This window comes from Cottoperca gobio, chromosome 23 (assembly GCF_900634415.1).
Source record: "Cottoperca gobio chromosome 23, fCotGob3.1, whole genome shotgun sequence".
NCBI classification, from domain to species: domain Eukaryota; kingdom Metazoa; phylum Chordata; class Actinopteri; order Perciformes; family Bovichtidae; genus Cottoperca; species Cottoperca gobio.
In genome coordinates, this window is record NC_041377.1 from 9,740,978 (window position 1) to 9,754,901 (window position 13,924).

Below are 13,924 nucleotides of genomic sequence, written 5' to 3' on the forward strand. Positions count from 1 at the left end.
CACAATCAGCGAGTCACAATCAGTGCATTCAGTTCCTACAACGCTGAGCAACCAAACAGACCAATCAATGTGCAGACTGAGAACGGGGTCTTCAGCCCCCGCTGAAATGTTACCCGCCAGTAACAGACAAATCAGGCTTCCATGCTTCCTGGTTTGCCATCAAAAGTCACACACAATAGTTCAGCCTGGTCTCCAAGTTGAGTTTAGACATTTAAAATGGTTTGAAACAGGAAAACTTTGAAAGTCCATTTGTTGGGTCAATGAAAAGGATTCTGTTCAGTTTTTAATTTATACTAAGTACAGAACATATCGTCTGACATTATGACTAAATGGACTTTTTATGACCTGGTTATTAAATATAATTTCCTTCTTTAACCAGCAAACCGTTACCCTCAGTTAAACATCTTTACAGAGAACAGCAGTTGATACTAAGAATACTATCGTCTATGCAAAGACCTCTTGTTTGTTAGAGACGTATTAACAAACAAACCATAATACACAATAGTTCTTCTGATAAAATATTTTTTAACTAAAATATACAAAGCAAAAGATAGCTTTATTTTCAGACGTTTTTTAAAGACATTGGCTGCTTTAAGTTATTATTGATGATGTTAATGTTGAAACAAAACTATCATTCTACAGCACAATACTACAAATGCAATCAGAGCCTCATGCCGGCCACGATCAACAACAACAGAGCCATCGATGAACGTTCAGTCAGAACCTGAAGCGATGCTTCTTAGAAATAATACAAGATTAGCCTGAACAAATAAAGGTCACAGAAAAAAATTGAAAAGAGCGAGAGAGGCTGGCCTGAAGAGGATGAAATGCAGGAGCAGCAGAGGAAATGTGGGTCACAGATAGTGTGAGTGAGTGAGTGTGTGTGTGTGTGTGTGTGTGTGTGTGTGTGTGTGTGTGTGTGTGTGTGTGTGTGTGTGTGTGTGTGTGTGTGTGTGTGTGTGTGTGTGTGTGTGTGCGTGTGTCAGAGCTGGCGATGACTCCTCACACAGATGTCTGCTAGCATAGTGATACTCCGTGACACAGGATAGAAGAACACCGCCTGGTCATGTGATCACACTGAATTGTGGTGTGCGTGTGCGTGTGCGTGTGCGTGTGCGTCTTGGTGCTGAACCAGACCACAGCTTCTCGTTCACAGGCTTCCAAACCACAGTGACACGACATCAGGCGGTTTCCACGGTGACTGCAGCAGTCGGGACAAAAGAGCTCTGAGCTTTGTGTGTTTTCATGAGTCTGTATGTGCACGTACAGTGTGTGTGCACGTACAGTGCGTGTGTGATTTGCAACTATGCACAAAACGAGGAAAACAGTTTGGTCTAAAGCTCATTCCTGCATCAGTTTTTACTAATGAAACAATATCTCACTGAGTTTTACTGGCATTCCTTCCTTCATTCACAAGCTCGGTGAGCTCTTTTATCATGAAAACTTTCATTTGCACATCAATGCTGCAACAAAAATGTGATATATAATGTCAATATTATTATGCTTACATATAATAATACTCTATGTCAATGGTATATTTGGGGGGCAAATACAGCAGGAGCAGGTGCAGGAGGCCTGGCCTCTGACACGTATCGTAACAGCAGCGTAAATCTTGGTACATTTTTGCCCTTCGATCAGTTTTTAAGAGGCATTCTGAGATTTTTTGGGGGCATTATGTACATGAGGGGATCGGCCATCACTGCATTACTTTTCACAACAACAGTACTGTGTTGAGATAACATCTCCAGAAACCTTCATAGACTTGAAGCCTTTGGGTGAAAACATACAACCCTATGACATCATTATATTCAGGCTGTATACCACACCCTCTGACCGTGCTCTCTACTGTTCACTGTTACACACACATGAATGCACGGGCCCTCACTTGTGCACGTACACACACACATGCAGGACATCTTGTTGAGTAGTATGAAGGAGAGTCACTGATTAAAAGCAGCAGGACAGACTGAGCCCCCTCATGGAGTGTGAATTTGGGGTCAGATGACGGCAAATATGATGATGATCCTAGAAAACACGAGTACCGCCAGGTTTTCTGAATTTTGGCATCGACTTAGGTACCGTGATCCCTGATCCTGCATAAATAAATGAGTCAGTCCATGCTAAAAACTGTCTGAGTGACACGGCCATTTAGGAACCAAACAGAGGGTGAAAAAACCTGCTTAGTTGAGAAACCAGCGTTGCCGTGGAGACATGTGGGACATTTTCTTTGTACAAAAGCTCTTCAGCAAACTCAAATCCTTCCTGCAAAACTAATGCCCCCCTTTTTATCAACCGAACCCCCACAAGTGAGGCACACAGCAGCCAGAGTGACTAATCTTATTTCAGTTTGAGGTCTAGTCGTCACAGACTGGTGATTAATAAAATGAGTTTAATTTCTTCTCACTTCCTCTTTTGCTTCCGCAGCTACAGGTTGTCTGCAAGTGTGCTCTGCTTTAGTCGTAGACACCAAGCTGACTCAATAGAGCGGGGAAACCTGTCAACGCTCACACAACACAGGCCATCCACTTTCCAGTCACTCCTGGAAGTGTTTCTCACTAAATTACATCCAGGATTCAACTTACGCTGAACACAATCAAAATTGTCTCATTCACATTGTTTGGTGTTTTTATTAAACTGTGTGGTAGTGGTGTGATTACCACAGCAGCCAATCAGCCTCACACAAGCAACAATAACCTCCTATCTTAAAATCAAAACTGCTCCGGACACACTGGAATAGCCCCTCTGGGATTTGAATGATTGCTCCCTTGAGCACCAACAAGCTGACTGTGAGCAACACTGACTCAGCCTTTGTCTTGAGAGGGACAGAGACATTCTCAGGATTCTAGGGAAACCATCAAAGTACCAAGGAGCAGGGCATCCCTAAAACACACACACACACACACACACACACACACACACACACACACACACACACACACACACACACACACACACACACACACACACACACACACACAAGTGCAAGTGGTTTAATGCTTTTGTGTCTAAACTTTTGATTAAAGTAAGCCCCACAGCTGGGCTCAGATTATTAATGGTGGAGGCGATGTAATGCCATACCACAGTCTAAAATATTTTCTATTTCTTTCTCCACAACCATATGGCGACCCCCAGAAACTATCTTGCGACCCCCCTCGGGTGTACTGAGCCCCAGGTGGAGAACCACTGGTCTAAATTGTGGCATAAAAGACTCAAAATTAAAGCTACTGCATATCAGCATCACACCAAACTGCCACTGCTACCTTCACCCCAAAAATATGAGCATCATGGCGAGTCATGCACTGGTCAACACGGGACAAGCGCTAACCAAAAACCTGCAGCACACAGGAGGGGTAAATGTTGCCATGGTAATGCAGCAAACACACAGAGACAGCCACAAACATCTGAGTGACACACACTGACACACACACACACACACACACACACACACACACACACACACACACACACACACACACACACACACACACACACACACACACACACACACACACACACACACACGTCAGTGAACCGCAGCCACGACCCAGCGTCACTCTGTCCCCCTATGAAAGGCAGATTGTGAGGGCTATTTCTGGAGGGCCTGAAAGGCTGCAGCTCTGCTCTGGAGCGATGGAGGAAGTGGCTGCCCACAGGCAGGCACTGCTGGCAGCATCACACACACTCCTCTCTCCTCCACTCACTCGCTCGCTCGCTCCATCTTGCTTTCTATCTAAGAGGTTTCTATTTCCCCGCTAAGCTTCATGTAGCCTTTCCTAGCATTCACACTCTATTGAATGTATCTGTGAGCACAACATGAATTCGTCACGGGTAACGATAACGGAAATCCCGAATTCCATTCTACAGTATAGGGCTGAGCGAAAATTCAATATGACGTCTAAATTGATCAAAAATAAGCACAAACTGACTCAAATTTCTCAAAAGCTTTGATTGTGGTTTAGTTTTTACATTACCACTCAACATATAACAAATGGTCTATATAAACATTTTTTTATAAATGTGTTTCTTATAATTTCACTTGAATCTGTTACGTTCATTTCACACTAAAGTTCCTAATTTAATGAGAGACTCCTTTTCTCTGCAACCCTGACTAAGACCAAAAGGAGAGAACGCTTCACACCTATTCTAAAGTCTTTACAATGGTTACCTGATATTTTTCGTATTGATTTTAAAATGAATGTATTAGTTTATAATGTAGAACATGACTGTGCACCAGACTACCTCTCAGAAATGCTCATATCCTCCAGTTCTTTTCAGTTGTTCTACAAAGCAGAACAAAGGGTGAGGCTGCTTTCAGCTATGATGCTCCAAGTCCGCTTAATAAAAAGAGAAAGAAAAAGTATCCCCCCCTCACCTCCGAGATGAGTATGTGTATATCTCAGGAGAGGGTGTTATGGATCAAATCAAGTTATATTAAAATAATAATACATATTGAGATATAGTACATATATCTATATTTATATGATTCTTCGTTCACCGGAGGCATGCAAGAACATAAAGGTTTTCTTCAAGAATTCAAGGTAACACAATGATCATTTTGGCTTTTGTTGTATTTACTATGGTGTTGTAGCAACCTTAAACCTTACACATCGTTAGCGATGTCCCAAAAGTACAATCATGACAACACAGGCGGTAACAGCGACAACCTGAGAATTGTAAACACAACAGCCTGAATGCAGCTCAGTCCCGGGTGTGCCTCTTTGTGTCTGCTCTGGCCTCGAATGTTGTGAATGGTCCTAGCTTGACTGCAAGCTGCCGTGGTGTGTCTGTGAATGTGTGTATGTGTGTGAATGTGTATGTAGAAGAGGCTTCAGTGGAGGATTTGTGTGCCAGAGCTGTGACTCCAGCCTGAAAACAAGCATACTGCATTGTTTCGGGGCCGCCGCTGCAATGACCACCACTCTCAAACTGCACCGCCGGAGGCACACAGATGGAGCTACAATAGAGCCTGTATGTTAGCATCTGTGTGTGTGGTTGTGTGAAAGCAAGTGTGCCTCTTCATCTCTTTAATGAGACTGCCTCACACAGCTGCAGACACGCCCCTTTCCTGCTTTTCAGACATGACAGGGAGACAATCTGGATTCTCGCTCTAAATATGAGTCTCCCTCAGGTCCTCTCCCCAGTTTCCTGTTTGGGCCTTGGACAGCATGTGCAGGAGGCTGCTGGGTACTCGGTGCAGTGGAACCGCTGTCAAAACACAGTGACATGCTGTGGAGCTTCTCAAGAGACCTGTTTCTACGAGGACAACACCCCGGCAGAAACTATGGACTCTTCCAACCCACAATCAGCTATCTTGGCTCTATGTAAGATCCACTGATAGTATAACTTCTAGGTTGAGCACAATGTGAGCAACCTGACACCTTAGAGACAAATGTAGAGGGTGAATGGAAGATTCAAGGCTCAGCCCCCAGTTTAGCATCTGGTAAACAAGTCAAACTGCCACTTGGTTTTTTAACACTGAACAAAGTACAATCGAAAATCATAGAAAGAGTTGCAGGATGTTCTGTTTGTGCACACCCACAGGGTTTTGTGTACGCGCTCTAAAAGAGGCAGACCTGAAAACCTGTCAGTGCCCACGCTTGCAAAACATTCCACTGACTGAGTGACAACCAGCGAACACACACACACACACACACACACACACACACACACACACACACACACACAGGATGTATGAAATATTTAAATACAAGAGGACCATTTATTCTGATTCGTAGCCAACAGTTTCCTTTACAGTCATTTAGCACCACGGCTGAGAGAATTTACAAACTAGAACTACAAAACTATTAGTGGTGGGAAATATTCTTCCAAAACTGGTTTTACACGTAAAATTCTACAAAAGAAACTAGATATTGCTACTGATGGACAGTGATCCTGCACAACAAGGCAAAGCTGTGTAAATTATAATTATTTTTTTTACACGACGCTGTAGCAGATACTGATTATGGATTGGTGAGCATGCTTTCAAGAGGAACATGCCTACATATACAAGATCAAAATCACTCTCCATCTCTCATCAATGATGTGAGGAGCCATACAAAACCAGGAGAGCATAAGACAGTATTAGAAGTAAAGACTGTGTATTGATCTAACTGCAGAGGATGAACTTAGGAAGTTAATGATGGCTGCCGGTGCATCAGATGATGGCAATGATGATAATGATGGTAATCATTGGAACTATTGGAGATGTTTAACCCAATGCACGTAGAATGTTCAGTAAGTTACTGAAAACAGCGAGGTAGCAGGAGTTGGGCAAGAGCAACAATCTTCATCATCCTTAAGTGTTTGGTTTTACAAGGCATGGGAGATTCATGATTCATTAAAGCCACTGTGGCTTTAATGTCTGGTTCCCAGATGCTTTTTACTGGCTGCTTGTTCAGCTCTGCATTGCATTCAGGCAGAGTAGAACAGGAAAGAGAGTTTGTGCAGCGTTTGCAGTGTCCACGTTATAACATCCTGTAGTCACCCCCACTCTAAAACAAATACAAGGTGCAATAAGTGCCTTCATGCGATGAGAAAAGTGATGTTGGTTGCTCCAGCATAATCAAGATAAAAGCCAGTTCTTTGCCTGCTTTTAGCCACACAGGGCTTGTCATGTTACAATTTGCTTCTTCTGAATAAATCATAGGCAGAAATCCACTCAATATAAAATACTCTACCACGTTACAAGCTGCATGCTTCCACTGGATAGGCGGGATGAATATTTCATGATTAAACGGACCATTATACTGCACAGATCTAGGCCAAGGCTCCGGCTGAAGGGAGGGGGGCTCAGATAACGGTCCAAACCCCGTCCCGACAACACAAGAGAACAGAGCTCCGGTCCGAGGGGGCTCAGGGAGGGGCAAAGCAATCTGGGTTAATCCACACAAAACACAGACAAAGAAAACAATCAGCAACTCCGTCGAGGAGAAGCATCGATTTCCAGTTTTTAAAAAACACGCATAAAATAAAGTCAAAGCGGAAATCAGAAGAGTGTTCGTAGTCTGACTGTCCCAAGTAAGTGCTCGGGACCCTGCAGCCACAACACTGACAACCCGCTGTCCAGCAGACTGTGTGTGAAGTCCCGCTTTTAAAATTACACTTTTAAAACGGCGAAGGTTGCACTTGTAACATGTGTTAATGAGAGACAACTGGAGAAGATGAGACTGAAACTGTGAATAAATCCGTCTTAGGTCACAGCCAACCAAGCAGCCAGCCCCCCTCAGAGCTAGCCCGGCTAACGTTAGCTCGTACCAAATAAAGTTAGCCTGAGTTTGCTGTCAACAGAGTAAGACTGTTTCTTTTGCTAAAGCTAAAAACATGCCTGGAAGTTAAGCATTACATTAGAGTTGTGCGTTCAGTGTGTTCCCCCGTCAGAAATGCGTGACACCAGCTGACAGGTTAGCATTTAAGTACACTAATCCCGTGAGGCCTGCGCATCCTCGGCCCACAGTTGAAGACTAACTGCCGACTGACAGCACCTAGCGTCGGTCAGTTGTGAGCGGCGGCTTGGCCCGTCCCCGCCTCCCTCCCCGCCTCCGGTTACCCACGGCTAATAATACGCCGTTAAAGCTAGCAGGGCAGGCTAATTCAAGTACCCACCTCGCTTGTCGAGGTCGTAACCGACCACTACATAGTAGTCGGCGAGCCTGGTCATCTTTGGAGCTCACGTCGACAAGCCTTTCTCGTTAAATCCTCTTCTCTTTTTCCGGTCAATTTTCCATTTACGTCCTACCGGCGATAGACACATCACGGGCGACAGTAGCATCCTTCCAGCTGCACCCCGCCGCCATACTGTCAGTCTGCCTTGCCCTGACAGCGGAGAGCCGCGAGTCTGCGCAGTGAGGGACTTCCAGGGAGGGGCTGCTCGGCAGGAATGTCCCGTGTGAGGAGCCAAACCAGCTCAGGGGCCAAAAGTCTGACCAAAAAAACTATAATAAACCCAACGGTGGGGTGGACCCAAAACTAATTTAGTGTGACTTTATTTTAAAACGGATTTATTATTTCAGAGGGGGGCTGGAATTACTACATATACTACAGTCTCTCAGTACAGAAGATAGTGGTGATAACAAAAATTACTCGTTAAAAGAAATTGGATTTGAGTTCAATCTGGTGCCTTTCTAAATCTATTGTTTACCACTTCTCCAGTAAATAAAGATGCATACTAAATATCAGGATTCTGAGGGTCTATCTCTAATGTGGATCATGTAGCTCCACTTATGTTGGGAGTGATTTTTGTAAACGTCCAAACAGCCACGGTGCCAAACCACTTCTGATAATGGAACATCCTTTTACTGCTTCAACAAACATAAAATGTCAAGGAGATATATGTGTTGAAACTGCATGAGCAGCATTAATCCAAGTTTCTGTTGCCAAACAATTTGCCAAATTCCAACATCCATCTTTAGTAGCAAGCACTTTATCCTCAGTGAGGAAAATATATAGAACTTTTGGCTGAGAAACACTTGAACTATGCAAAGTAAGGCTGGAGAAAACCTTGGCATGATGCTGCGGTGTCACTTTGGATAGACAGATAACAGGGGGATGTGAGGAAGGCCTGATGGCCCACATCCGTGTGGCCTGTCCTTGGCTGTCACCACTGTCACAACCTCCAGAGAATTCCAACACTTCCTGTGCTGTGATCTTTGACCTAAAGTGCTTATCACTCTCTGGTTGAAAACAATCCCGAGAATGGGATGTCACATTTCTCTTTAAGAGCTTTGTTTTCCCAACACTCACTAACAACTTGTCTCCCTCTTGTCTCACACAGAGTGAGCGAAGGACAGCGCTCTGACAAGCAAAGCTGTGTTAACAGGAGATGAAATGCAACTTAAACCAGTTTATGATTACTATTTTCAGGGAGTCACTCTGAGGTCACCGCCGTGATTTAGATTCTTACAGTTGACGTTAACTATATCTTAACCTTGAACTGTACTTGACAAGTTTCCAAAGAGACAGAGAGACAAACACAGCAGTCTCTCCCAGACTGTCCTCTCAGGACATCACACAGTAATGAAATTGTCTCTGCTGGACAAACTTGACCTCTGCAAACGTCCGTGTCGTTAGCACTAATGCTGCCTTCGACTCAGCATGTTCTGCATGAAAGTGGAAAGTCCTTTTATCTGCAAAGAGACGATGCACGGATTTATTTAGCATTTCTGTGGCAAGTTATAGTCGAAGATACCGGAGAAATATACAATAAAAGCACAAGTTCTTAAGAGTACAGTTACTTTACTTTTTATATTGCAGTATTGCTACTTGATACCATGAAAAAGAATAACAGAAAATATATGTAAATAAAGGAATAGTTCAATATTGTGAAACTAACTCTCTGCAAGAACGTAAATAATGTTGAACCGTTTCATTGATAAGGGCTGCAACTAATTATTATATATAATATTAATTTAAACTGCTTATTTGCTAGAAAATGTCAGAAAATAATCAAAGAAAAATGGCAATTATAGTTTTTTTAATAGCATAATTCCTTGTTTTATGTTTATCTGATCAAATCCATATATATTTACCATCATGGCAAAGAAAACATAAAGATTATTACATTTGTAAAGCTGAAACCAGAGCTTCCACTGAAATAATGCATCAACTATCAAAACAGTTTCTGACTTATCGATTTGTGGATTAATTGTTGCAGCTTTTATTTCTCTCACAGAACCCAAAGTGTCAAAGTCCACAACAAAACATTTAGAACGTGAGTTCACTATAATCCAGACACAATTATTCACATGCACTCATTCTGTAATTATGATTTACCAACATGCACTGAAGGCAGCACAGACAGGAAGACGTGTACGATGCCCTACAGAGCAACACTCAGTCTTGTCACCTTTTATTTCTGGGAATGAAGCAGAAAAAGAATTCAACAGAAGAAGTCACTGATTCTGTGTAATTCACACATGCGGCCCAATCAGAGCACCAAGTGAGTCTCTGCAGGATGCAACAATCATGGGACTTCCTGCACAACACACAGGAAGTGGTTTTAAGGCCTCCTGCACATCTCTGTTCTTCACAGTGTTAGATGAAGCATAAAACATGCAAACGCTTCGTTACCAGCCGCACACGAGCCACTGAGACACACTCATGCAGGTAACTGGACTCTATTTAGTGGTGAACGAATAATAAACACACACTTCCCTGTGTCGTGTATCTCACTGCAGTAATTGGAGCTCCTCTATTTTCGTATTGTGGCAAAAGACTGTGTTTACAGTAAACTGAAGTGAATCCTCTTTGTGTCTAATGTGTTTTTACTCATAACACCTGAGAAGAGAAGACAGAAAAGTACATGGACAGTTATTTGTTATGTCAATAATAAAGATCGTATTGCAAGTTTAATTGAGAAAAAAGCATCTTATTAATGAGTGTTTGAGTGAAGCACTGAACACTTCCTTTAATACAACCTGAATATTATATAAATAATAATAATAAATGCACCTCTCCCCTGTAACGCAGGCTCTGTTGTAAATGTGTGATCTCCACAACCAAGCCTACTGAACGTGTGCTCCTTTATAGACTCTTAAAACGTGGCTTTAAATCTTATTTATTAAAGGTATTTCTTTATAACATTAAACATGTATAACTAAACAACACATCCACATTTAGATGTAAATCAAACTAAAGGTTTGACAGAGAGTTCCCAGCGCTCATAATAAGGCGCTGATGAGGAGATACAGTAAGTGGAATAACACGACGGTATGAATGTGTTTAGTGTTGAATCATACCGTCGTTAGGATAAGTTAGGATTGGATGAATCGATTAATTATTTTAGAGTTAAACATTTGAGAGTTGAGATCAAGACTGAAAACTATTACCACACATGTGGAAGCTCAGTTTTCTTCATTAGGCGCTGAGATCTCTGGGAGCTCCGCTGTTATCAGCGTCTTTTGTCCTTCGCCATCATCTTTCCCACACTGAAATCCAAAACCTCACTTGTCCACAACACTGTCCTGTGCGCTCCCTCCTCACACACACCACCGCTGCAGCCAAACAAACGTGAGAGGGCTCGGAGAGAGACAACAAGACGTTCAAACAAACTTGGTTGAGAATAAAGTTTACTGAAGCAGAGGAGGCCGACGGCCCGACAGTGGGAAAATGTCTCCAAACTGCTTCTTCATAGGGCTTCAACAATTACTTTAAAATCCAAGACAACGCCCTGTTATGATGTTTGTTTTTGTTGTCCAAATATACAATAAATGCTATTTGTTTTGTATTTGGAGGTTAACTCAGGCTGGTCCTCATGGGAAGCATCATAACGGTCCCTCTCAGCAGCTTGTGTTGATGTAACACGAGGTTCACTAGGGGGCAGCAATCATTAGACCACCACACTGTGGCTCCTACTGCATAACCAGTGAGACAAGGGTGGCTTGAATTCACTCCAAAATACTCATAACAGAGAACACAGATATTAACACAGATATTACAGCCACTTTAGAAACGCTGCACTTGATCTCCATTATCTGTGGCTGCGTCTCTTATTTGTGTAAGAAGTGGAGGCTGTGCTGCTAAGATGAGCCTTCTTTTGCAGGATTGACGACTAAACAAACCAATAATAATAATAATAATAATAATATAATAATAATAATAATAATAATAATAATAATAATAATAATAATAATAATAATGAGATCTTGCTTAAATGTGAGAAATATTGACGTAAAATGTGTTTTTCAACAATCAGCAGGGAGTCAGGAGCCGCACAGAAGGATGTAACACTCACCCTCCTTGAGTGGAGAGCTGCTCTCAGATCAGGTGCTGCGAGGATGGAGAACAAACACTTCCTATAAAGTGTTCTTCAGATACCAGATGAGCTGGTAGTTTCCTCTGAAGCAGGATCAACCAGACGTTCTCCTGAAGGAGCCACGAGTCCTCAAACCTGCAGCTGCTGCGTTTGTCTAAAGTCAGCTCAGACACTTCAGATGCTTATGCGAGGATGACCCCCCCCCCCCACACACAAGATAAGTCTCCTCAGTATCTACTAACAAGCATCGTGTGTGTATTAAAACCTGGTACATTTTATTCCTCCACGTCTGGAGCTCCATTGTTGTCCAGAGACTCACTGCTGCACTGGGTGTCATGTTCCTGCAGTTTGTTTTCACCGTCCTGCTGCCAGAAACACTCACCATCAAATGTGTATTTATCCTCCGCTGGTGTTTGTTCCGGTCTGAGTAATGACCGGCTTGGTTTTGTGTCTTTCATGGATTTGTTGACAAACAGAAAAATATAGAATTACAGCAAACGTCTCTTTTAAATACGGCCAGCGTTTGCATGTGAATGGAAATGTTTGCATGTCTACTTGTGGTGGATGAGGCTCGCAGGTAGCTGCTGGAGCAGCACGATGTTACTACAGGCGAGAAGCTGAACTCTAATTCATGTGATAGTTTCCCTCTGTGGTCAGCGTTGACCTTTATGGCGCCAAATGAGTCAACTGCTTCTTTGCACTGTTTACGCAACATGTAAAGCAGGCTAAGCCTTCAAAGACTCACATTAACAAAGACAAGACAGAGGACACCGGTCCCTCTGCTCTTTGATCAGTCCCCCCGACTCTTTTCCTGTTCGGATGAGTTTCAAAGCCACAGATGGAGGCCCACTCTGTGCCGTGTTGGCCCGTGGCACAGACTACGTACTCATGTTTGCTAATTGCCGCCTAAAACAAAAGTAAAACCAGTGCATGATTGAGAGATCAAACCCGGCGAGGAGCTTGTGTTCGGTTCTGATTCACTGGCTGCTGTCACATGCCAGGACACTCTTACATAAACGATCAGAATCAGAGACGTGACCTGTTTCCACAGACAGGAAGGTCAATGTGCCGTATTCAATATGAACAAATCCTCCCAGCCTGACGACATTAATGTGAACATCATGAAGCTTCACTTTTCAGAATACACAAATGAAAGCGATGAGTTGGTAACTTGTGAATATAAAGAAGACTGGAAGGATTCTTTCAAACGTCCCACCCTGGATTAGTGTCACCGGCAGGTCAGGCTGGGGCTCCAACTCTGCCGAGAAGCGACATGAGACCATCAAAGAAAGGCCGGACGATATAAGCGAGGGTGAGAAGTTGGCAACTAATACTGACGAATCTGTCCGAGCGAATATCACTCACGTGGCGCTTCACATTACACGCAAGGCAGCGTTAAGGCTACAATCCCGGCAACAATTACGCTCAACAAAAACTAAACACTTCGGCCATCTTTAAAACAAACGTTCGACTGTGATGAAGATGTTTCCAGAAGACTCTTCTAACCGTGTTACTAAAAGAATATTCTGTCTGTATTTTCCTCCCTCATTTCCCAAGTTATAGCTGTATCCAGGTTCCGGATAAAAATCGAACAAAACATGAACACATGTTGGAAAATAAATTAAAGATATTCAATAAAAATGTAGCAAACATTGCAAAATTCATGTCGTTCGAATTGACACCCGGAGGTTACTGTGCTGAATTTAATCCAAAAATGGAAATGACATATATACTGTATATATATTTTTTATTATCAGCTATATTTATAAAATATAGTTACTTTTCTACATTTTATATTTTTATACAAAAGAATGTGTTAAAATTGTAAGCAATAGCACCTTTTTTAAAGCTTTTTCATATTTCTATTGTAATTTTATTGTAATTTTCTGATCTATATTTAGGTTCTTGTATTTTTCTGTATTTTTATTTCCTCTCAATATGTTTATCGTATGTACCAATCAGCAAGGCACATTCCTTGTAAGTGAAAGATTGTTTGCTATAATCCTTAATCTGATTCTGTCATTTCTGAGAAAATGTTTTTTCATGTCTGTCAATTCTAAATATAAAAACATGTTTCCTGATGTTTAGATGATCCTGGGAGGATTTTTGCATCAACAAGAAGACAAATAACAAACATTACATTCTTACATTCCTCATGGAGTCTCTGGCTCTGTT

At 42.4% G+C, this 13,924-nt stretch overlaps 1 protein-coding gene across 5 annotated transcripts in view; it reads right to left on the reverse strand.

Annotated features, from left to right (window-relative positions):
* Positions 1-7,793, reverse strand: part of sbf1 (SET binding factor 1) — a 46,430-nt gene extending 38,637 nt beyond the window's left edge. For all 5 annotated transcript variants that reach the window (XM_029461714.1, XM_029461712.1, XM_029461710.1 and 2 more), the window contains exon 1: positions 7,603-7,793. In XM_029461714.1, the coding sequence (XP_029317574.1) occupies positions 7,603-7,657 (55 nt within the window). In that variant the 5' untranslated portion in view covers positions 7,658-7,793. The remainder of the gene's footprint in view (positions 1-7,602) is intronic.
* Between the last annotated feature and the right edge of the window lie 6,131 nt (positions 7,794-13,924).